We start from the raw sequence: 24,784 nt of genomic DNA on the forward strand, positions 1-24,784 counted from the left end.
CTTTTTTTTTTCCTATGGGTGCTCGGAATTGAACCCAGGATCTTGCACGTGCTAGGCAAGCACTCTATCACTGAGCTACAACCCCAGCCTACCTCCAAATCTTTGTCTTGGACTTAAAACTGTCTTTTCTCCCTTTGAATAACCTGCCATTCTACTTACCTGTACTCTGCTAACAGTTTCCTTCAGTATCCACGTAAAAGTCATTTTAAAAGGTGCTTTTGAGTAACATCCTTTGGGACTGGGTGTAGTTCAGTGCATTGCTCTTGCCTAGCATGAGTAAGGAAGCCCTGGGTTTGAGCCCCGGCACTGCAGAGAGAGAGAGAGAGAGAGAGAGAGACAGAGAGAGAGAGAGAGACAGACAGACAGACAGACAGACAGACAGACAGACAGACACATGCAGCTATCCTGCACTAACTTTGGCTACTTGTGTAACTGGAATCTTAGAGAATCTGTCCTTTTGTGTCTTTGGATTTCAGTTAACTACCTTCAGGGTCTTTGATGTTACAGCATGTGTCGGGATTTCGTTTCCTGAATACTATTCCACTCCATTGACAGAACAAACACATTTTTCTCATTTCTTTTTGTAGCTTCTAATGTGATTTTCCTTGCTATGTGGTCTGTTTTTGTTTTTCTGAACAGGATCTTATATAGGCTAGGCTGGCCTTGAACTCTTGGTCCTCTTGTCTCTACCTCCCAAGGGTGACACAGAGATATACCACCGTGCCCAGCTTCATGCAGTCTTAATTTTGATAGTGCAAGTAGAAGACGACCAACTGATAAGTACAAATGATCCTAAATATTTATTTTATGTGTATGAATGTTTGCCTTCATATATATGGGTGTTTGGTGCCCATAGAGATCAGAAAAGGGTGTTGAATCCTCTGGAATCGAAGTGACAGCTAGTTGTGAGCTGTCATGGGGGTACTGGAAATTGAACTCGCATCTTCAGAACAACAAGTGCTCTCAACCACTGGGCTACCTCTCCAGGCCCTAAAATCAGTTTCGATACAGACTGAACAAAATCCAACCTTTTTGCTCTAAAGCATGAAGGAAGGCATCTGCTATCTTTTGATATTAATGTTTATGCCATTAGAAATCACAACCAGGGAGCTCAAGAGATGACTCAGTTGTTAAGAGCACTTGCTGCTCTCCCAGAGGATTTAAGTTCGGTTCCCAGTGCTCACATCAAATGACTTACAACCACCTGTTACTCCCGCACCAGAGCATGTGGACACTGGTACATCCACATAAGTAAAAACGAACAGCTATGGTAAGCTTATCACACCTAAACAGAAAATTGTTTCTGAAACCCCCGCCCTGTTGTTTGTTTGTTTTTAAGGAAAAGCTAACGAGAAGTGAAAGGTTAGGGCAGCTGCTCTTTAGGGTGTTTTGTAAATCGCACTGTCATCTTTGTTGCGGCAGCCGTCCTATTGAGAAACTGCATGTCACAGCCTCTGGGAAGCCGCACTGTGTCTAACGAAGCAAGGGCAAAAGGACACCCGATGCCCTGGGGTCCTGAAGGGCTTTAAAGACCTGCACATTCTCGTATCTTTTGTTCCTCCAGAATCCAGGGCTTGTGTGAGAAAAGGCTGAGCGGTTAATACACTGTGATTTCTGCAAGGCACCATGATTTCTCTTCTGTTTTGTCTTCCCAAGTGAATATTCTGTTGTCTTTTTCATTTTACTTCTTTGTGAGGTGGGGTCTTGGTATGTAACCCTGACTGCCTAGGAACTTGCTGTGTAGACCAGGCTGGCCTCCAGAACTCAGAAAGATTGGCTGCCACCGCCTCTGCTTCCAGAGAACTGGGATTAAAGGTGTGTGCCACTATGTCCTACCAAATTAATCTTATTTTTATATTTTTGTGTGTTCTATATGCATTGTACTCATTTACCTTGCATCCTGCTATAACTGTTAATCAATCTGTTTCCTCCAGTGGTTTCCTCACTTTTGTCTCCTTAGCTTCCCTTGCTATCCTTAAGAATGGTTTCTTCCTAGATTCCTATGAGGCTGGCCTCTTGCTCTCTTTTGTAACACTGGGGTTTCTATCGCCTCTCATGCTGAGCACCCTGGTCACCCAACCTCTGTCTTTTTCTCAATAGACTGTCTAGTGTAAACATGAAGACCAGGTGGTATGAGTTTAAACCTAGCTCTTTGGCTCATCTAGCCCTTTGACCTTAAGCCGTGTGACCTCTTTCTGACTCAGTTTCCCCATCTTAAAAGGTATTACTGGTGAAGAGTGAATATCCTGTGGTCTGACACAGGTAAATCACTGGGAGAGTTCCTGGAAAATATTAAGCATCCCAAAAGCAATGATGCTGTTCACATTGCCATTAGAGTTAGGGGTGGGTGGTGCCCCCTCCCTTTTTTTGGTGGCATGCATTTTGCAGTAATCTGCCAAGAAGAGATCTGTGTGACTTTCTGTGAAGATGCCCTTATTTTCATCACATTTGACCTGCTGCCTGGATGACTTGCTGTTTGGAAATGAAGCTTTGCCTGGCTTCATCAAAGCCTTCAGCAGGCACTGTGCCCTAACTGTCCACTACCTGGATGCTGTGCTTAAGGGCTCAGCTCCGAAGCTCTAGGTCAGTCATCGGTCATTCTTGCTAACTTTGGAGATTTCAATGCTGGCCTTTACAACTACATACTTTAAAAAACAACTTATCATTTGATCTCCAAGCAGTATATATTTAGAAATGTCTACTTCCTGCCAGCGCAGGGAACTGAATGCAGCTCTGAGGGGATAGGAGTTACACGCTTAGCAGAGGGGCACGGGCTGTGATTGGAGGTCTCATTCCGCAAATGTTGAGCAAGCTTCTTTGCCCGGCACTGGGTTGCCAGGTCTGAAGAAAGGAGATGTGGTTCTTTCTTCACCACATAGTCTGATTTCGGGTGTAATATTCAAAATACTCTTTCTACGGGGGGCACAAAAAATGCAACCCAGTGCCACTTTATAAAAGGTCCGTGTTGCTTAATGCTTTCTTGGCAGGACCCTTAGAAAACTCCAGCGGAGTTCTGAGAGCTGTAGATACATGTCAAGAGCTTTCCTTGTGATTGGAGCCTTTCTGGGAGACTCAGAATCAAAGCAGATCTCAGTGACAGACACCAGTGGGTAGGCAATAGAAACCACCCTGGAAGAAGACGATGGGAAGGGCAGAGGCCAGGCATGCCCAGAGGAAGAGAGGCGGTGAAGGTACAGATAGCAAGAAAGAGGAACCCCACCCACGGAGTCCAGTCATCGACCTCAACCATGATCCTAGCGTATCTCTTGGCCTTCTCCTGGTGGCGCTTTGGGCTTTCTCACTGGAGTCACAATCCTGAGACACTTGTATGACTTGGTATTAGACACAGGAATTGGTATTTTGCTTGTGTCACGGCAGTCCCTGAGAGAGGCTGAGCATTATTCCCTGGAATGAGATGCTAACTGGACAGATTTAGACCATGCTTCCCAGTGCTGTGGGGTATGGGGCCTGCTCTGCATGCCCATATGGTTGTATGGGTGTGTGCATGTATTTTGTGTACATATGCAGTTTTGAAGGAGTATTTCCAATGCTTTAAAAATGGTGTTGCGGCATCGGTGGTATGACTCAGGGAGAGTGCTTGCCTAGCATGCTGGAGGCCCTGGTTTGTGAGCAGCGTATACCAGAAAGGTAAAAGGGTATAGTAGGTAGAGTTTTTGTTTGTTTGGGGTTTTGGTTTTTTGAGTTAGTGTTTCTCTGTATAGCCCTGGCTGTCCTGGAGCTCCCAATGTGTAGAACAGACTAGCCTTGAACTCACAGAGATCTACCTGCTTCTGCCTCCTGAATACTGGGATTACCACTGTCTGGCCAATAGAGTTAATATGCTCATTTATAATAAGATGAATGTTGTTATCATCTCTCCAAATCCTTGCTTTGGAGTTGAGGTAGCTCAGTGAGTAAAAGTACTTGCTAATAAGCCTGATGACTTGAGTTTGATCCTTGGGACCTACTTGGTAGAAGGGGAGGGTCAACTTCTGCAAATTATCCTGTGACCTCCACGTGAATATGGTGGCAGGTGGATACATGCACCTCCCGCCCCCTCAACAATCTTTTTTTTTTTTTTTTTTTTTTTTTTGGTTTTTACGAGACAGGGTTTCTCTGTATTGTTTTGGAGGCTGTCGGTCCAGCCTGGCCTCGAACTACAGAGATCCGCCTGCCTCTGCCTCCCGAGTGCTGGGATTAAAGGCGTGTGCCACCACCGCCTGGCTAACAATCTTTACCTTTTTGTTGTTGTGTAAGACAGAATCTCACTATGTATGTAGCTCTGGCTGCCCTGGAACTCACTATGTAGACCAAGCTGACCTTGAACTCCCAGAGATCCGCCAGCCTCTTCCTCCTGTGTGCGGGGATTAAAGGTACAAGCCACCATGTCACACTTCTGTTGTCTTGCTATATAGGCTAAGCTGGCCTGAGACTTGAACTCATCCTCCTGTCTGCCTCCTAAGTGCCTGGACTATAGTTGTGGGCCACCATACTTTTGTTGTTAATTATTATAAATGTAACTGTTAGGTCTCAGGCTCTTCATATGTCTAGAAATGAGCTCAAGCTGGACTGTAGAAGGAACTTATGAAAAGACTGGCTTCTACATCCCTCGAAGGAATCTGGCTTCTCCACCCTCCCTCCCCTAACTACTTCTTGTAATCTACAGGGTTTGTCCACCCCTGCTCTCTCTGTCCGTTCTCTGTCTCTAGCCCCCATCCCCCATGCCCCATGCTCTGTCTTTTTCTGTCTCCACCACTGCTCTCTTCCACTTCTCAAGCCCTGGCCACATCCAGTCTGTTCCTGTTTCTCTCTGCTCTGGACTCTTGCAGATGCCTCTGGATATTTTCTGTTTTATAATAAAAACCTTCCTCCTAATGGAGCAGGTATGTCGGCGCCACCTTGCTTGCAGTCGTGAGGAAGGTATAGCGTGGGCCGCACAGCTCATTTCTGTGAACACTTATTATTCCCACCTCTCCCTTTGTCCGGTGGTCTTTCCGCAAGTGAGTGTGCATTAGCATGAGTGATACTTTAGAATCTTTTTTGACATACACAAGTGTGTCCTGGTTCTATCAGTACACTGTGGTTTTGAAATGCCCTCATTTTCTGCATCAGCTGCCTTCTTGTGTTTCTTGTGTATTTTAAGCTGAAGCTGATCTGACAGTTAGTGGTTTGGAGACTTTGCATGCATCTCCAATAAAAAAACAGTCCTGCCCTGGCGTGCACCCTTATCCCAGCTTGACTTTTCTGTCTGGTCCTCACCATATGGAACTGTGCAAAATGGTCATTGGTTAAACAACAGTAGAAAGAGGCTTTTGTTTCACCACAGCCAGGTAAACCGTGCCCCTGTGGTGCTCCGATTAGTTACGGGTGTTCCTGAGCCACGTGCCGCCTCCACACGCAACCTTGTTGCTTATTATTTCTGGCCTTGCTTTACTTAATTTCATCTCCTTCCCTCCCTCCCTCCTTCCCTCTCTCCCTCCCTCCCTTCTTCCTTTCCCTTTTCTTTCTCTTTTCTTTACCTTCTTTTCGGGTGCCAGGGATGGATCCCAAAGCCTAGAGCATAGTTCTATTGAATTTCGATTGATAGCATTTACTTGCTAAGACCCAAGATTTTTCAGAGCTAAACCATGGGAAGCTAGGTATGTGACCGCCTTCGCCATAACACATCTCCTTTGTCTTTGGACTCCATAATTATGTCCCTAGTCCCCCTTTTTTTTGCCTTGATTTCAAGGTAGTTATTAAATAAGTCCAAAGACTGTTGTTTAAACAGTTTTGCAGTGTTTGCGAACCTTTCTTACCTGTCACATTGTCACAATTCTAAGACTCTGTGTTAGCACTATGCTCACTCCCCCACTCCCATTACTAATAGGGAGCCCATGCTTGGGCAATGACCTCCTGAGAACAGGTTCACAGTGTTAAGTGTTTTGTTTTGTTTTTCTACTCCAGGGTTCCTTTTATTCACTTGGTGGTTTTTTCCGACCGTGCTATCTAAAAGTTCTGTTTTCCCTTGCCTCTTCCATGAGTCATTTTGTCTCTGTAACTCCTACCCTTTCTATTGACTTTTCTGATTTTTACTATCGTGCCATTAACGTTAAAGGCCTGTTTTTCTTTGCTAGGTGTCCTGTGTTTCTCTGCCTGTTCTACTAACCTATTGCTATGGAGCAAAGCACCTCAAATGTGGTTTAATTCACATGCTCAAGGACTCAGTTAAGACTGGCATAGCAACAGTCAGTCAACTCTTGATTTAGCCCCTTCCTTGTGGCACCCGTGATGACTGGAGCTGATGGCAGGGGTACCACTGTCTGGTTTCTTCCTGTGGTTTCTCAGAGCATGAAGGAGCTTCTGGAGAACCCACTTCCCAAGGCAGGTGAGAGCTGTGTGTTCCTACAAGGGCTGACACTGGTACTCGGTGTCTTTCCTGCCAAACTCTGTTGGTCAACATAATCATCACCTGTCCAAATTGGTGTGGGGGAGGGGGTGACTGCTTGAATGTTGCCTGGCAAAGTCACCTTATGGAAGAGCATAGGACAGTACTGTACAAGCAGCCTTCTGACAATGTAATGTACCTCAGCTATTTTTGTGTTACTTGTTTGTTTAAGGAGCGTGCGTGAGTGCGTGACTGTGTGGTGGTGTTCAGTCATGGTGCACGTGTGGAGGTCAGAAGACAACCTGCAGAAGCCAGTTTTCTTCCTCCACCATGTGGGTGCAGAGACTGCCAGACTTGGCAGCACATGCCTTCGCCCGCTCTGCCATCTCACTGGCCCCATCATATAATTTATTTTTGGAGACACAGTGTCTCTCTGAGAATCTTAGTGGTAGTTTTCTTCTTCCTAAAGTCTGTTTCCTTTCAACTCTTAAGTACTCACTTGTAAGAAAGATATTTAAGTCTTATTTTCTCTTAATCTAGATTCCCTAGTAAATAAACTGTCTTGCACTGACAACCAAAAATTCCAGGAGCTGATAGGGAAAACAAGTGAGCTAGAGCCTGTCTCACTGCTCACTGTTGAACATGCCTGGGGCCCTCTTTTTTTTTTTTTTTTTTTTTCTGTTGGGGATCACAGACTTTCCTGGGGCACTTCTGCAGAGAGGAAACCTTGGTCTTAGCCAAGCTTGAGATAGAGACCCAACTGTTTTGTAAACAACCTCCAAGCCTCCTTTGAAAGGTGTGCCTGCACCAAATCCTTGAACCTTTTGAAGATCCTGTAATGTAAATAGAGCTCATTCTTCCTATCTCTGTTGTGGGCTGGGACTCTTGGGGCTTCCCGGTCACTTGTCCTCTCTCTGCTCTTCAGCCCTTCTTCATGACTCCTTTTTCTTATCCAAGATCGTCTGCGTTTTCCTTCCCACCTCATTGAGTGCCCAGATAGATGCCTTTTGCCTTTCTGGGTGGTTATTTATTTTATATTGTAACATAGAGAGTGATCATACTGTCCGCTTTCCTTTTACCAACTTTCCTTAATTACTGGCACATAAAACCAAGAGTCTGTTTTGAGAGTTTCATCTTCCATATGTTTTAGTCACACGATCATAACCTCTATTTTCAGGTTCTCTTCTCCCTTCTCACTGGGGAATTATTTTGTTCCAGTCTGTAAGTTAAGAATCTTTAGTAAGTTGTTAGTATAGCATTAATGTGTATTTCTATCAAACTTCCGTTCTTCATGGAAATCCCTTTCTCTGATGTCTCTTTTTCCTGGCTCCCCACTCTATGAGAACGCTCTACTGGTTGAGGCTGCAGTGATTAGTGAAAAATTTTAATCAACTGCTGTTTCCATTTACCATGATGATAAATGTACAGGATCAAAGGCTTGATTAGTTTGTTCAATTGTCCTTCAAGTCAGATGGCTAAGTAACGCAGAGAACATAATTCACAGTCCATATGCTTATCCGTGTGTATACCAACACTGCTGTGTTGTCTTAACTTGTGTGGGTTTGAGTTACTGTCTAGCATTCTTTTGTTTTAACCAAATGATTCCCATTTATTATTCCTTGTAGAGCAGCTACATTAAAATAAATTCAGCTTTTCTGGAACAGTTGTAATTTCTCGATGCTTTTAGGGATCATTTGATGGCAGTCTTTTATGGGTTTTCTTGTTTTATTTTGTCTTGTTTTTGAGGCCCAGTCTCACTCTGTAGCCCAGACCTTTGCCTCTGTCCCAAGAGGACTGGTATTAAAGGCACTGGCGGTTTTTGAGTTTATATTCGTTGGAGCTCAGTGAACCAGAGTGTACAAATTTATTTTCTTAGATTTCTATGGAACAGTTTTAGGTTTACAGAAAAATGGTAGAGGAAAAATAGTTTCCATATTTTGTACTATTTCCCCAGTAATGGACATCTTGTATTAGTAATGTATGTGTGTGTGTCTGTGTGTGCATATGGATCTCCATGGAAGTCAGAAAAAAGGTGCCATATCCTTTTTAATTGGAGTTTCAGGTGACTGCAGCTGCCTGTCAGGGGTGCTGGGAACCAAACCCTGGTCCTCTGGAAGAGCAGTAAGTGCTCTAAACCACTGAGCTCTCTCGCCCCCAAGTATGGTGTGTTTCTTGTAACTGACTCCCTCTACCCCTTTCTTCAACACTGAGAATTAAACCCAGCACCTCATGTATGCTAGGCAAGTGCTCTACCGATGAGCCGCACACTGGTGCTCAGATATCAATCCTGGTCATTCTGAAGGGTCATAATGTCCCTTAACCACAGTCACACGCAGAGTAACTTCCCTGTGCTCTAACAAGCAGGAAACAGGCCCTACTTACTCATCATCTCCTACCCTCCCTGTCTTCCACACCTCTGACAAATATTGATCTTATTACTCTCTCTATAGTTTTGTCTTTTCTAGAACATCCTGTGCTTGGGACAACACAGATTTTGGTCTTTTCTAACTTTTTGTTGTTGTTGTGACCAGGTAACTTCTTGTATCATTCAGTAATGTTCCACTGTGTGAATGTGTTAGCCGCCGAGTGAGACTGAGCCTAACAAGAAGACACTCCTGTGCTAATGACTTGTAGTGTCTCTTTCTTTGTTCCAAGCCGGAACTTTGTGGTACAACAAGCTAAGCATGTCCAGAAGTGTCCATCACTGTAATCTCCATGACCTTAAACTGAACCTATTGAGGAATGAGCCACCCCTATATAAATTTCATAGGCTCCCTGCTTAGAATCCCAAGACATAGAGAGAACTACAGATTTAGTTCTTGCAGCAGGCATGCTGAGCACAGGAGTTGTTTCCAAAGTGTGGGGGTTATGGCTTTTTGTTTTGTTTTTGTTTTTTTTTGTTGTTGTTGTTGTTTTGTTTTGTTTTGTTTTGTTTTTGAGGCTGTATTATTGTGGGAAGCCACGCAAGTCTCTAATCAGGTCTGTAATCACAGCACCCTAGAGACCGAGGCTGGAAGATCACAGGAATCCTTCGCTATAAAGTGAAATCTTGCCTCAGAATGAGAAAAGGAAAGACAAAAGGGGAAGTCACCGTTCAATTAGCCTTGGTGATCTGCTAACAAATGAACAGAAGTACTTTTCTTTATTCCCTAAACTATAACGGGAAAGGATTACTTTTTTTTTTTTCCATATCCCAATCTCAGATTTCATCCTTGATGGTTCCTGTGTCTAGAAAACTAAAACTTACAGGAGGTCAAAAAAGCATTTGCACTAAGGATACAGTGAAATAATTCTTAGTATGGCTAAGATCACTTTATTGAGGTATAGTGTCTATTATATAGGGGAAAGGATTACTTAAAGGGATATTGTTGGTATTTTAAAATTTGTGCTAATTTTTTTTCTTTTTTTTCTTTTTTCTTTTTTTCTTTTTTTTTTCGGTTTTACGAGACAGGGTTTCTCTGTATTGTTTTGGAGGCTGTTGGTCCAGCCTGGCCTCGAACTCACAGAGATCCGCCTGCCTCTGCCTCCCGAGTGCTGGGATTAAAGGCGTGCGCCACCACCGCCTGGCGCTAATTTTAGTTTTAGTTATGCATATTGTGTAAATGTGGTTTGGAGCCACCTGACACGTGCTGGGAATGAAATTCAAGTCCTCTGAAAGAGCAGCAAGCACTGGTGTTGGTAGTTAGTGGTAGGAACTTTAAGTATTGGTGATTGGAAGAAAAAGAGATGGACAGCTTATGTAACTGGGAGGCTGTTGTTGATTACTCAGTGAGCACAGGAGACTTCGTAACAAGGACAAGGTGGGTCTCCAGTTAGACTGTTAGTTGTTCCTTGGCACTCATTTTGTGAGTGCTATTTTAGGAAGCTTAACCTGCATTAGGTCTTTGGTTTGACTCTCAAAGAAGGAGGAAGAGGAGAGGGGGAAAAGTGAAACTTTAATCACAAACAAACATTGTATTAGAAAAAGAAGTAAGATCAGAGACCTCAGTGAGCCAAGGGTCTGAGGGAGGGGCGGGGAATAAACATGCTGAAACAGCTGCTCTCTGGGGTGGGAGTGTGCTACAAACACATCAGCACCCCTTCACTCGCTTCCCCTTTCCTTCTGCAGACTGTGTGAAAAGCCTGCTGGGACATGTCATCGTTGCTGGATGCCTGGTGTGCCACAGAAGCTTGGCAGCAAGGTAGCTCCTCTAAACAAGTGCAGGATGTCACCAGGAATCAGGGCCCCGCGGAGTCCAGCCTTCCTGTGATTCTAAATGGTAAAAAGTCTGAAGGTTTCCCTAATGTCATCCTGTCGGTGATTTATTTATCTTTCACTTTGTCTTTTGGTATTAACAAATTACTTCCTAAATGAAATATCTTAAAGTGGCATCGTTTATTCTGGTGTCAGACACACTTCAAGCCTGAAGTGGTGATCCATGCCTGTAATCCCAGTTAGTACTTGGGAAACTGAATTATCACCGATAGTTCAAGGCCAACCTGACCTTCAAACAACAACAAAAACATTCTCCACTCTACCCCCTGCCCCTCCCCAAAATTATTTCAGATCTGGTATGGTTAATATGACCGTTTTTCAAATAGGACTTTTAGTTACAGAACCACTTGCCATGTCACTAAATTGCTACTTTTGTTTGTGGCGGTTTGGTTTGGTTTGGTTTGGTTTGGTTTGGTTTGGTTTGGTTTGGTTTGGTTTTGAAGCTGGGTGTCACTGTGTATCTTTGGCTGGCTTGGAGCTGACACACATCTAACTACCTCTGACTCCTGAGTGCTGGGATTAAAGGCTTTCATATACTCAGTTTACCGGATTGTTCTTAAAAGACAAAACAAACAAACAAAAAACTCAATGGGAGCTAGAGAGATGACTCAGTGAGTAAGAACACTGCAGAGGACCCATGTTTGATTCCCAACACCCACATTGGGAATGTTACATAACTGCAAGTGCAACTCTACCTCAGGGACTCTTTGGTTTTTGTGGACACCTGTACTCATGTAGACATGCTGCCCTCCCATACACATAATTAAAAATAAAATAAAGCTTCCAAAAATAAAAAGCTGGGGAGTTAGCTCCATCAGTGAAGAGCTGCTTTATAAATCTAAGACCATGAGTTTAAGCCCCAGAATCCATGACAAAAAAAAAAAAACCAAGTTGATGTAGTTGTAGTTTGTCATCTCAGTGCTGAAGAGGCAGATAAAGTCAGGTCCCGGATGCTCACTGGCCAGCCAACCTAACTTGGTGATCTGTAGGCCAATGAGGGACCCTGTTACATAAAAACCTGGCAAAGAGCAACTGAGAAACAATACCCACAACGTGTGTACAAGCATGTGCATGTACCCCCCCATTGTATGTGTTGCATACACATACAATATTTCAATGTCTATAGGCATTTTATATGCTAAAAATTGGTTAGGCTCTTGGCATTTGAATTCAGACTTTATAGAAGTTTGGTTGGGTTTTTTGTTTGTTTTGTTTTTTTTCCCTAATTTTGAATCAGGTAGCCTGAAATTTACTATGTGTCCAGGAATGGCCTTGATGACCTTGAACTTCTGATCTTCTGCCTCTACCTCCAGCGTGTTGGGGTTATGTATGTACTATGTGTTTGATCTTAGTGGTGCTGGGCACTGAATCCAGGGTTTCTTGCATGCAAAGCAAGTGGTCTACAAACTGAACTACACTCCCAGCCCAAGTCTTGTTTTTCTAAGGGCTTTATTATCTATCATAGCCAGTGCAGGAGATGCAGAGCTGTATTGCTTATTGAACGTATTATCACTGTGGAACTACACTTAGAGGTCCACCCAACATAGTCACCAATCTAGCTTCAGTTCCCCTAAGCCTTTTCAGTCTACTTCAAATACTCAGAATTAATTATCTTGCTCCCAGGATCTTCAGATTGACAGTTGTTTTTAAACTTATCTCTGAGCGTGGCACAGCTCTAAAGCAGCAGCCAAAAGCAGATGGATCTGACCCTTGCACGTCTCCTGGCAGCTGACAGCTGATGTCTGCCAGGAGGAACTTAGTGATGATACTAAGATAGTAAGAGGTACTCAGCCGGGCAGTGGTGGTGCAAGCCTTTTATCCCAGCACTCGGGAGGCAGAGGCAGGGGGATCTCTGTGAGTTCGAGGCCAATCTGGTCTACTGAGTGAGTTCCAGGACAGGCTCCAAAACAATACAGAGAAACCCTGCCTCGAAAAAAACCAAAAAACAAAAAACAAACAAACAAAAGAGGTACTCATTCTTACAACTGGCGAATACTGGCACTCCTGGCGTGTGGACAGTCCAGAAATTACAGCTATGATCCTCGTCTGTGTTCTTGTGCTTGTATATATGTGCAGCCCAGATTGTCTGGGTTTTTGTTTGTTTGTTTGTTTTTTGAGACAGTCTCTCTTAGCCTTGGCTGTCCTGGAGCTTACTAAATAGACCAGGCTTGCCTCTGCCTCCTGAGTGCTGGGATTAAAGGCTTGTGCCACTACATTGAGCCTCAGATGTTTATTGTAGGATATTTTAGGACATCCTTGAGTTAGGTTTGATTTTTACCCTCCAGTGTCCGGCTTTTAATATGAGAACAATGGGTCTTCTGTGAAATGATCTCTATTCTCTAATTAAGTCAATCTTGTTTTGTTTGAAATATATGGCCTCAAAGCAAAGGAGATAGTTTTGAGCCTGAGAATATTCTGTAAATGATTCCAATTACTATGCCTTTCGTTATGTTTTAGCACTGTCCCATCCGGTGATAGCTTGTCCTACTGATAAACTGGTGACTCATCTGGCCACAACAGACGGAAACTGGAGGAAATACCATTGGCATCCAAGGCCTGGAAGATTGCCCCATCTCAAAGGGAAGCCTCTGACTGTTATTTGAAATGCCGAGAAACTTGTTTCGGAGGAGACTTTTTTCTTATCCTGCAAAATACTACTTTTTGGGTCTTGTTCTCTCCCTCATCACTTTCTCTGTTCTAAGAATTCATCAGAAGACTGAGTTTGTTAGCATCAGACACTTGGAGCTTGCTGGAGATGATGTGAATAGCAACATCAATTGCACCAAAATTTTACAGAGTGACCCTGATGAAATCCAGAAGGTCAAGCTTGAGTTACTAACAGTGAAATTCAGGAAGCGCCCTCGGTGGACACCGTATGACTATATAAACATGACCCGTGACTGTGCCTCTTTCATCAGGATGCGCAAATATATTGTAGAGCCCCTTAGCAAAGAAGAGGTAGGCTTTCCAATTGCGTATTCCATAGTGGTTCACCACAAGATCGAAATGCTGGACAGGCTCCTGAGGGCCATCTATATGCCTCAGAATTTCTACTGCATCCACGTGGACAAAAAAGCCGAGGAGCCCTTTCTAGCCGCGGTGATGGGCATTGCGTCCTGCTTTGGTAACGTCTTTGTGGCCAGCCAGCTGGAGAGTGTTGTTTATGCATCCTGGAGTCGGGTGCAGGCTGACCTCAACTGTATGAAGGACCTGTACAGGATGAGTGCAAGCTGGAAGTACTTGATCAACCTTTGTGGTATGGATTTCCCTATCAAAACCAACCTAGAAATTGTCAGGACACTCAAGTCATTCTCGGGCGAAAACAACCTGGAAACTGAGAAGATGCCTCAGAACAAGGAAGAGAGATGGAAAAAACGATATGCCATCGTTGACGGGAAGCTGACAAACACTGGGGTAGCCAAAGCACAGCCTCCACTCAAAACTCCTCTTTTTTCAGGCAGTGCCTACTTCGTAGTCAGTAGGGAATATGTAGGCTATGTGCTAGAAAATGAAGATATCCAAAAGTTCATGGCGTGGGCACAGGACACATACAGCCCGGATGAGTATCTCTGGGCCACTGTCCAAAGGATCCCTGGAGTCCCTGGCTCTCTCCCCTCAAGCCATAAGTATGACTTGTCTGATATGAATGCTGTCGCTAGGTTTGTCAAGTGGCAATACTTTGAAGGCGACGTTTCCAAAGGCGCTCCTTACCCACCATGCAGTGGGGTCCACGTGCGCTCTGTGTGTGTTTTTGGAGCTGGTGACTTGGGCTGGATGCTTCACACGCACCATTTTTTCGCCAATAAGTTTGACATGGATGTTGATCCCTTTGCCATCCAGTGTTTGGATGAGCATCTGAGGCATAAAGCCCTGCAGACCTTAGAACACTAAGTGCTGTCGGGAACCCTTAGGAAAACAAGGCTGCACACAGTGTTACTCTCATCGCCTTCCTCCCAAAGATGGGGTTTTCAAGACAGGGTTTCTCTGTGTAGCTTTGTAGACCAGATTGGCCTCGAACTCACAGAGGTCCACCTACCTCTGCCTCCTGAGTGCTGGGATTAAAGGTGTGCACCACCACCGCCCAGCTGGATGATGACTTTTAAGTCAGTGTCAGAGAAGTGCATGAAGTTTGCAGAATACAGTTAGTTACAAGAGACATCGATATATTAAGTATTGCAGAGCAAATGTGAGGAGAGTTAAGATGGCTGGAGGCTGGGGAAGATTTTATGGCCAGAGGACAAGTGATTACGAAAGAGGCCAATGCAGTAATCAGTCTTCCTGACTAATCAAAGAAACAGGTACTTCATCCAAAGGAGATTTGATTTGTGCCAAAATTCTCTTAGGAATTTTAATCATGACACTTTTCTTGATTTTAAAATTGTAGCAACAACCAATCACAAAGATATGATTTACCTAGTATAGTTTTTGGAATGGACATTTGGTTTTGCTCTTAAATTACCCTTGTAAATAATCCACTTCCTGCTGTGACTCTGTGGGGGTAGTGTCTCTGTGTGTCATCTCAGGGAGTTTAAAATATGTTCAGCATGATTATCTCTGTCTTAATTTTTTCTTTGCATACATGTTTTCAAAAGCGGGGAGGAGGGAGGACAATTTCTAGCTAACCAATTTTTATGAATTCTTTTAAGTTATTAGAGAATTCTAGGAAGCAGCTGGGTGTGTGGCCTGTGCCTGTGAAACAGGATCATCTGATCTCAAGGGATAGCGACTGGGCTAGGCAAAGGAAGAAACAACTGTGTTTCCAGATATACAATTTTTTACCCTGCCTTTCCAGACTGTGAATGTTGTAAAACGGCATACATGTCACTGTCTGAGGGCCCCATATCAGTTTTACCCCACCTTCCCAGACTATGTGCATGCTGGAAAGTGACATACATGTCACTGTTGGAAGGCCCTATATCTGTGCTTTTAGTCTTTGATGTGGTACAGTCACTAGTAACTACTGCAGAAGACTGAGGAGGATGAGGAAGGTGGAGTCTATGACGGCCATTGCTAAGGCCCCAGTACATGCTTATAGCCAGCAGTTGGCTCTATCCCAAGAAATTAAGGTTTCTTCCTACTGGACCCGCTAGTGACTTGGGTGGCCGCATTCTGGCCTTGAGTTTTCTTGTTATCTGCCCACTGGCTTTTCTTACCCTCTAGCTGCTAGTTTCTTTCTCTCTCATGGCCCTTGCTGAGGAAGAAAGAACAACACTTGTGTCCACATGAAGTGTTTGAAGACTTGGGAAGAGAGCTGTGTTTTCACAGCAACTTTTCACCGAAAGACAAATGATACAGGCTTTCTGCAGTTCTGACTCTTTCTCAAAGGAAGTTTTGTTTTGTTTTCCCCCTCTTAATATTATTTAGCTAAATCTAAACTGTTCAACCAGAATTCTAATGACCGGGAAGCCTTGTTATTTAGTGTTAAATTTTTAACAAGAATTGACACCATGTACTTTTATTCCTAAAATATAGTCAACTTTAATAACCCATGAGAAAATCATAATAACAGACAATTTTAAGGCATTCAACTGAGAAAGTTTATTTTCTGCCTCAGAGCTAGAATCTATTTTTCTTGTAATGACAACTCTTATCACTAGAAAAGCCGTGTTTTGTGTTGGACCAATAGAAACATGGCTGCTGTGAAATTGTAGCGCTGATGGTGGTGCAGTGATTGATCGGTCTGTGTGCCTGCTATGCTGGCTTCTGGTTTCTTTCTTTAGTTTGTGTCCAGGTTTCGTTGAATGCTTCTTTAGTAGAAAGGCTTTTACCTATGAGACAGAGCATCTTTTAAATCTAAAACCCGTGGTACTTGGAGACATAACATTTGTGTAAACAGCTGTGACTTGAGCAGTTTTTCTGTTCTATTTTGAAAACGCAGGGTTAAAGCAGTGGTCCAGTGACCCAGCAAGCAACCCTGACCAGAAGTCACCAGCAGTTAACACATAGAGCCCCATTAGCTTTATACTGGATGAACTCTTGAACTTTGCAAAACTGGAAATGAAATTTTTGTTTAAATTACAAGTGTTTTTAAAAATCAAGCATTGTATGTTATTAACCCAAACACTCCGTATTGTCATGTGGCTGCATTTAGTTTACAATTAAGTGGCAAGTCTGAGGGTCTTTCCTTTCCCCACTGTCGGAGTAAAACTAGGACCCTAGAGTTCCAGAGCCCACATTAATGCTGTGAGGACTCCACACTGTCTGATACCTCACTTTCCTAGCACTGCATTTGTTGAACCTGTGTCTGTGCTGTAGTGTCCTGATGCCCGATGCAGGCAGGGCTTCTGTAGTGTGTTATTGGGACTCTGTGGATCCTGTTTTCACATTTTCCAATATGACTTAAAGCAAAAGAAATTTAGGGACAAATAATTCAAAGACCTAAAAAGTGAACTTGGAAATGAAACCATGATACATTCCAGATGAACACATTTCTAGGTCATTGGGAGTGATACCAGGCTTTATTTAAGCTACTTCATATTTGTTAATGAACACTAATTTTAAACTAAAATCTTTAAGGTCTTGTATAGAAAACTTAGTAATCACATTCACAAATAAAACAGAATTTTAGCTATTAAGTAAATCAAGATGTGTATATCATTTGTTAAAAACTAATTTAAAAAGATTGTTTATTGTGTAAACACCTGCCTAGGTCCTTCCAAGGTCAAGGTAAAAAACTGCTTCGCCTTAAAAACTGGGAACATTATGACTTCAAAACATGTATCTGTGTCACCCATCTAGTAGGGTTCTTATTTAAATGAATTTATTTCCTCTTCACATGATTTGGGTTGGAAGAGGCTGTTTTAGTAGTTCATGTGTAGGACTGATGGAACTGGATGTTTTTAGTTGCTTAAATCATCATCATTATGAAGTGTAAATGCAATACTATTTATGGTAAATTTTGCTTAATGAATCAGTCATCATCATTAAACTCAATCATTCAGAAACCAATGTTGTGTCTGCACAAATTATTGCTTCTTAGTTCCACCAATCACAATAAAGTTAATTTTTGTATTTGTGAATAGTAATTGAAAAATCAAGGCAGAGATGTCTGAAATTACCAAGGTTTAAAAAAAATGTCTGAAAGGAGGATATGACCAGAGAAAATTACATTGTAAAATAAGGTAAAAGGCTAGGTGTGGCGGTAACTCCAGAGGTAGGTACATTATAAACTCATGACAAGCCTGGTTTCTGTAGCCAGCTCCAGGCCGGCCAGGGCTATACAATGAATCCCTGTCCAAAAAAAAAAAAAGGGAACAGGCATGCACGAAGATGAAGGTGGGGAATTTAGAAGCATGCTGTGAGTGGCTTTCCCAGATGTTGGGCACATTTTAGCTTGTGTCCAGTGATGGAGAGGACAGATTTCTACAGATTAACTCCATGGCTATAAAACTCTGTGGCACTGTAGCCTGTCTGGCACATAGGGATGAGAGCCTTGATTTGATTCTTAGCACAAAAGAATAATGATAATAAAATCTTTTTACAAATTTACAAATTATTCAGGTGTTGAGAAAGATCTGAAATCCATCCATTTTGCAATCTTCTAGAATCAGTTTCATCTAAAACATGACTATAAGCACCCAGAAGCATCAACAGGTCGGACACGATGGCATCTGGACTAAGAGCTCAGTATTTGGGGATGAGAGTTCTTTTCCCCCTCAGATGTGCCCCAGACATTCAGAACTCAGCAAGTGGCAGAGTCTAGACGTTTTTAGATGAAACCAATTCTGGACAGCAGCCAAACGGATGAATTACAGACCTTTCTCAAAACGTGACTATTTTATACAGATGTTATTGTCATTAATTGTTTGTGTTGGGATCAAATCCAGGCTCTCATACACGAGAGGCAGGCTAAGGTGTCACAGAGCCGCTCCCCCAGTTCTAGCTGATTAGTTGACTTAAGGTCTCACAGTATATGACAAACTGGCCTCGAGCCGATGATCATCCTGCCCCAACTGCTCACTTCTACAGTCGGGCTACATCATGCCTAATTTCAGATTTCTTTTTATTGGTGTGTGTGCGCGTGCGCAGGTGATTCAGCATCTAGGAGAAGAGAACATCGGATTACCTGGAAGTTGCAATTGCCAGTGATTGCAAACTCTTCGCTTTGGGGGTGGGTAATGAAGCCCAGTCCTCTGGAAGAGCAACCAGTGTTCCTAACTGTTGAGCCATCTTTCTCTTCAGTACCTGAATTTTGGTTTTTTTTGTTTGTTTGTTTGTTTTTGTTTTTTTTTAATGAGTGCATACATGTTCCTGCATGTGTGTATGTGTGTGTGTATGTGTAGAAACTACGGAGTAACCTCAGGTGTCATTCTCAGGACTGCTACCCAACCTCCTTTGAGGAAGGGTCTCACTGACCTGGAATTTACAAGTAGCTTAGGCTGGCTGACCCTGCAGGTCCTAGAGATCTCATTTCCCCAGTGCTGGGATTGCAAAGGTTGCATCATTTCCATCATTTTCACATTGTTTGTTAGGCTCAGACTCAGGTTCGAGTGCTTTCTGTAGTTTAGCTTACCAACTAAACTATATCCCTACTCCCAACATTTTCTTATATCAAGTATATGCTAGCCAAAACCAAGGTTTAATTTTTAGGTATTAAGTTAGCAATTTCAGTGCTATCGAATATTTCAAAACATTCATTCTCAGTACTAAAAAGAGTATCACATATAATGTGATCTTCTAAAAGAAAAGGTATTGAACAGAAAGAAGTGCTTGGAATTTTCCCAAAACTACACCTTTTCAAGTCATTACCTCCAGTTCCATAAAATTGTTAGTTGTCCAGTTTGAATTTGGAGTCTTTTTCTCACGGTTTGCCTTTAGGAAATCTTTATTTCCTCTACCTTGTGTGTTTACTCAGGCAGAAGAGACCCTGCTACTCTTCCCTAGGAAATGGTTTAAATTTAAGCTGGGGAGCTTAGCAGTGTGTTTTAAGGCCTTATCCTTGAGTAACTATGAGATTTCTTAGTTGTATAGGTCAGGTAAAGCAATTCGCAGAAGTAGCCGGAAGAGCAATGCCTTTGCTGTTGGGGGGGAAAAGGCTCTGATTAGTGGTGTTCTTTATGGAAGGGGCAGGCATACATGCTCCACTCCCATTGGCTATACCAATCTGCCTTCAAGGTCCCAGAGTGCTTAGTTGGTGGTGATTTTGCCTTTGGCTCCTTAAAATGTATATATGTGGGGTTGGAGAAGTGATTCAGAGGCTAAGAGCAACTACTGCCCTTCAGAGGACCAAAGATATTCCTAACACCCATGTCAGTGACTCACAACTGTAAACTTAAAGAACCAGACCACCAGAGCCACTCTGAGGCTGAAAGATAAAGCTTTGTTTAGGGGAGTGAACTTCCAAGCTGCCTCCAAGAGAAGGGAGAACAATCTCGCCAAAAGGGACTTTTTAAGTTTTTTATTGGAGTTTTATAGGGTGATTCTAGTTGAGCAGGAGACCATTAAAGGGAAAGGGACTTCTGTAAGCAAATTTTCCGAGTGGTGCCTCGGGCTACTAGGATGGCAGGAGGCTGAGATCCAGCTGTTCTTCTGAGACAAAAGTTCAGCAGACTTCTGAGAAGGGCAAAACATCCAGCAGGTTGATTCCCACACAGGGTCCTCTTACTATCTTAGGTGGTTCCATCTTGGGCTTGCGCCACAACATACTGTAACTCCAGCTCCAGGGGAATCCGACACCCTCTTCTGCTTACCCCCAACAGGTCATTGACTCATACAAGCAAATAAATAAAAACATCTTTAATACACACACAGATTTTTTTGTATCAAGTAAGTATTTGATGGTATGTTACTTGCCAGTGAGAAAAAGATGTTTACTAGTTAGAGAGATGGCTCAGAGGTTAAGAGCATTGGGTGCTCTTCCAGGGGTCCTGAGTTCAGTTCCAGCAGCCACATGGTGGCTCACAACTATCTATAATGAGATCTGTACCCTCTTCTAGCCTGCAGGCATACATGCAGTCGGAATCTGCAAACATAATAAATAAATCTTAAGAAAAAAGATGTTTACCTTTACTAGAACTGGAAAACATTCATCTTCTTTCTGTCACGGGGGTAACTTTGATGAACACTGCACAAGATCTTGTCTAACTGGAGATTTTGTGCAGACTGAGTGAAGGATATCCCACCTTTAAGTTTAGCTAAAAACAGAAATCAATGTGATTTCAAGAAACCATTGAAAAAATTCTGAACATTAATACCACATGCTTAAATATTGCTAGGTATTTATAATTTTTTTTTTGCCTTTAGACACATTAGAAAATCTTCTGGCCTGGTTAGAATTCCCTTATATGACTTAATTTAAAAGAAATGTTTCTCATTAGAGAATTTCTCCTTCCACTCAAAGAAGAAAATTCATTTTAATATGTTCCTTGATGCCCACTGAGTGAATAACAACTGACATTGGGCATTAGCTTACTGCATGTTCTACACACCTGGCAGGTAATGTTACTTCCTTTCTTGGCATAACAACCTGTAACATTCTGGGTACAGCTTGCAAAGGAGCTAGACAGGCATAACTCTAAGAGCATCTATTGTTTTCAAACAAACATGTCTTCTGTTTCAGCCACACCTGTCCTTCCAACCCACACTCTGCTTTGAGTAGAGTACTTAGGAGGAGGTATGTATGCGTGGCTCTTCCACAAAGCAACACAACTAGCCAACCCTTCTTCCCTCCCTCCCTTCCTTTTATTTTTTTTCTTTCTTTCAATAGCAAATGCGTTGAGAAATTAAAGGTATAGAAACAAATAGTTCACTCTCTTCAGAGTTGTTGAAATGATCCCTTAAAGAGCTTGTGGAGACATGAGAGAAAAATGAAGAAGCATGATTCCCCCCCCCACACACACACTGTGTTCTCTTGTGTTCTCTAGTAGAGGTCAGGTCCTCTATAACTCTTCCCCTTGATGTTTTTGTAACAGAATCTCTCACTGAACCTGAAGTGTTTTTGTTAGACTGGCCAGTTGGCCACAGGTACTTGCCTGTCTCCACTCCTCCCAGGAATGGGGTTGGTGGTTTTTAAGTGAACACAAATGTGGGTCCTTCCTATACTGTATATAAGCAAAACTTTGCCTGTCAAGCCATGCCTAGCCCTGGGAGGAGGGAATCTTAAAAGCAGGAGGGCAGAGGAGAGTTTGGAAGCTATCAAGAGAATAGTTCTGATGTGTCTTCTTCTAATACTTGATGAAAGTATAAGAAGATGGAGAAGGAGGTGTCCCTACATAAAATATGTGAAAAGTTTCCAGGCCCAGCTTCCAGGGCAACCTGCCTTTATCTGTACTCTCTTGTAAAAGCAGCTCGTCCAGGAAATGGAAAGAATAGGGGATTTATGTTAGGCTGGGTTTTGTGTTTCGAAGCAATTGTGGGATTTGTCAAGGAATGTGAGGAGTGGCGGAACCTGCTAGAAAGACCGGGGTATGGGTTAGAGGCCAGAAAAGGTGGGTGGGCCTACAGAAAAGCTTGAGGGAAAAAGGAAAGATTAGCTCCTTGCCTCCAGGCTATTGAGGTATAATTGACAAGCAAAAATTATATGTGATTAAAGTGTAGAGCAGGATGTTTTGATAGATGCTCACCCTACTAAGAGATTACCACAATCAAGTTAATGAGCATAGTCATCACACCTCGTAGTTTGTGTGGTGAAAACACTTTAAGATCTACTCTTAGGAGCCACAGAGATGGCTCAGCCAATAAAGATGTTGGCTGCCAAGCCTTAGGAACTGAGTTCAATTCCCAGAACCCACATGGTAGGAGAAAATTGACTTTCCCAAGTTGTCCTCTGACCTCCACACACGCATAGTGGCATAAACAATAAATAATAAATATGTGTGAGATACATACATATATATATATATATATAGAGAGAGAGAGAGAGAGAGAGAGAGAGAGAGACAGAGAGACAGAGACAGAGAGAGAGACCTACTTGTTGGAGTTTTCTTTCAGCCAGGTCCTGCTGCCCTTGAGCCCCAAATAAACACATAGACGCTATATTAATTATAAAACTGTTGGTCGATGGCTAGGGCTTCTTATAGGCCAGCTCTGTCTTAATTATTAACCCATTTCTATTAATCTATGTATTTCCAAATGGTCTTGGCTTACTGGAGAATGCCTGGACCTGTTACTTCTTTGGTGACTATACGGCAGCATCCTTTGTGGCATCTCTCTGCCTACCTTTCCCAGAATTCTTCTCATCTCCTAGTTCTGCCTATCTTCCTGCCTCTATTGGTCAAACAGTATTTTATCCATCAACCAATAAGAGAAACAAATATACAGAAGAACATCCCCCATCATCTACTCTTAGTAAATTTGAAACACACAGTACAGTAGTAACCAGAGTTACCCTGTACTTATGACTAAGTTTATACCTTTGGAGCTAATCCCCTTCATTTTTTTTTTCTACTCTCATAACCTCTACAGTCAGCTTTCTGTTGTTCCATGAGGCTGACTTCTTCAGGTTGCACTTACAAAGAGGCTGGGAATTGTTTGTCCTGTGCCTGGCTTCTTTTCTTTGGTGTAGAGTTCTAAAAGGTGCTTTGTAGACCACTGGGGTAGAAAAGGTATCCATGGACTTACCAGCAGCAGAGCATATATACTACAATAGTGACCTGCCAGGCAAGATGTATCCACTGGTGAAATAGTGGCATGACTGTTATAAGGGTGACAGACCACACTCTCTGATAGAATTTGAGGGCCATTCCACAAGAGTGAATTCATGCCTGGTTTTGTACCTGGTCACAAGTACAACTTGGAAAGCCAAAGCCCTGGGAAAGAACCTCCTAGACATGTCAACCCCTCTTCCTAAATGTTTATCTCTGCACACATAGATGAGTGCTGCTCTTAGCCTTGGTCTGAGATGCTTCTTTTTTGCAGTGGGCAGCAGTAGATGTCCAGATTCAGAACTGGTCAAAGTGTTGAGAATACGTGACTGTACAGTGCTCATCCCTACCAGAATGTCCATACCAATCTCCGCAAAGTTCGGGAAACATTGCCAAAGAAGGGGAAAGGAAGAATGGAAGGGCGGAAGGCTGGGGAGGAATACTGAGAAATGCTTGTTGTCAGCCAGCATGACATGGGATTTACACTCATTGACTCACAGCTGTGGTTACTTGCAGGCGATCAAGCCAGTCAGCATTCCAGCATGCATGGGGGAGGGTTCACGAGGCTCCAGCCCTAGCTGAGAAGCTATTGATGGTTGATGGCTGCTGAGGGGGAAGGAGAATCAATCACCTTTCTTTAGGCATGTGGCTTCTTCTGGGTTTACCAGGCTCAGGTGAATAGCTTCATAACCATGCACATGCAGGCTGCACTAATTGGACTCAGTGGATTATACCAAAGTAAACTAAGAAGTCATGAAGTTGGGAGGGGGCTGTAATGGGAGGAGGTCCAGGAGGAGTGGGAAGAGTGTGTTGGGGTGGGTATGGTGAAGACACATCATACACATGTGTGAAATTATCAAAGAACAAACAAACAAACAAAAATATATTTAAAAGAACTAAAAATCTCAATTCTTCATGTGGTATACACGACCCTTCTTGACTGCAGGATTGGCTGGCCTGAAGCTAAGAAGGGGTTGAAGCATGCCTAAAAACATTGGGCTTTCTCATCCTGAGAGCAGTAGGACTTTGACTGCTCCCCCATCTTTCTTAGATGGCAGCAGACCCCAGCAGCTAGCCTTCTCCCAAGGCTGACCTGTCCTGTGCACACAGCAACTGATAAGCTCACAGGTCTCCAAGGCTACAGGCACCAGTTGCTGCTTATCTGACCTCTGAAACACCCCAGGGTAGACTTCCTACACGACCTTATAAGGTTCTGTCCCCTGGTTCCTACTGGTCCCAGGTATGCAAAAGAAGCCCGGTCAATGCTCTTGCCCCAACCAATGACATGCCATCACATTAATCAAACTGGCCATTCTTCCTAGGGTATAAATGTCCCTTGCACCCTCTGAGTAACTGAACTGTCCACTGACACAATCTCTAGGGTTGTTTTTGTTGTTGTTGTTGTTTTGTTGTTGTTGTTGTTTGTTTGTTTGTTTGTTTGTTTGCTGCTACTGACCCACCCATGCTCTGCCCCATTTTCTTCCCTGGTCGGATTAGTGTTCAAGATACAAGGGTACTTGGCCTTGTATCTGCTCCATCTCTTCTGGTCTTTTTTATTGTTTGACAGGTTCTGTCCACTGC

At 43.1% G+C, this 24,784-nt stretch overlaps 1 protein-coding gene across 6 annotated transcripts in view; it reads left to right on the top strand.

The window, feature by feature from the left end:
- Nucleotides 1-17,570, top strand: part of Gcnt1 (glucosaminyl (N-acetyl) transferase 1) — a 29,734-nt gene extending 12,164 nt beyond the window's left edge. For 4 of the 6 annotated variants that reach the window (XM_040746619.1, XM_040746622.1, XM_040746621.1 and 1 more), the window contains 2 exons: nucleotides 10,476-10,626; nucleotides 13,080-17,570. In XM_040746619.1, the coding sequence (XP_040602553.1) occupies nucleotides 13,227-14,513 (1,287 nt within the window). In that variant the 5' untranslated portion in view covers nucleotides 10,476-10,626; nucleotides 13,080-13,226 and the 3' untranslated portion in view covers nucleotides 14,514-17,570. Of the gene's footprint in view, nucleotides 1-6,116; nucleotides 6,368-10,475; nucleotides 10,627-13,079 lie in introns of all 6 variants that reach the window. The other 2 variants (XM_040746620.1, XM_040746624.1) reach the window with 1 other exon arrangement.
- The last annotated feature ends 7,214 nt before the right edge of the window (nucleotides 17,571-24,784 follow it).

The sequence above is a fragment of the Mesocricetus auratus genome, unplaced genomic scaffold, assembly GCF_017639785.1.
Source record: "Mesocricetus auratus isolate SY011 unplaced genomic scaffold, BCM_Maur_2.0 Super-Scaffold_4256, whole genome shotgun sequence".
NCBI lineage: Eukaryota > Metazoa > Chordata > Mammalia > Rodentia > Cricetidae > Mesocricetus > Mesocricetus auratus.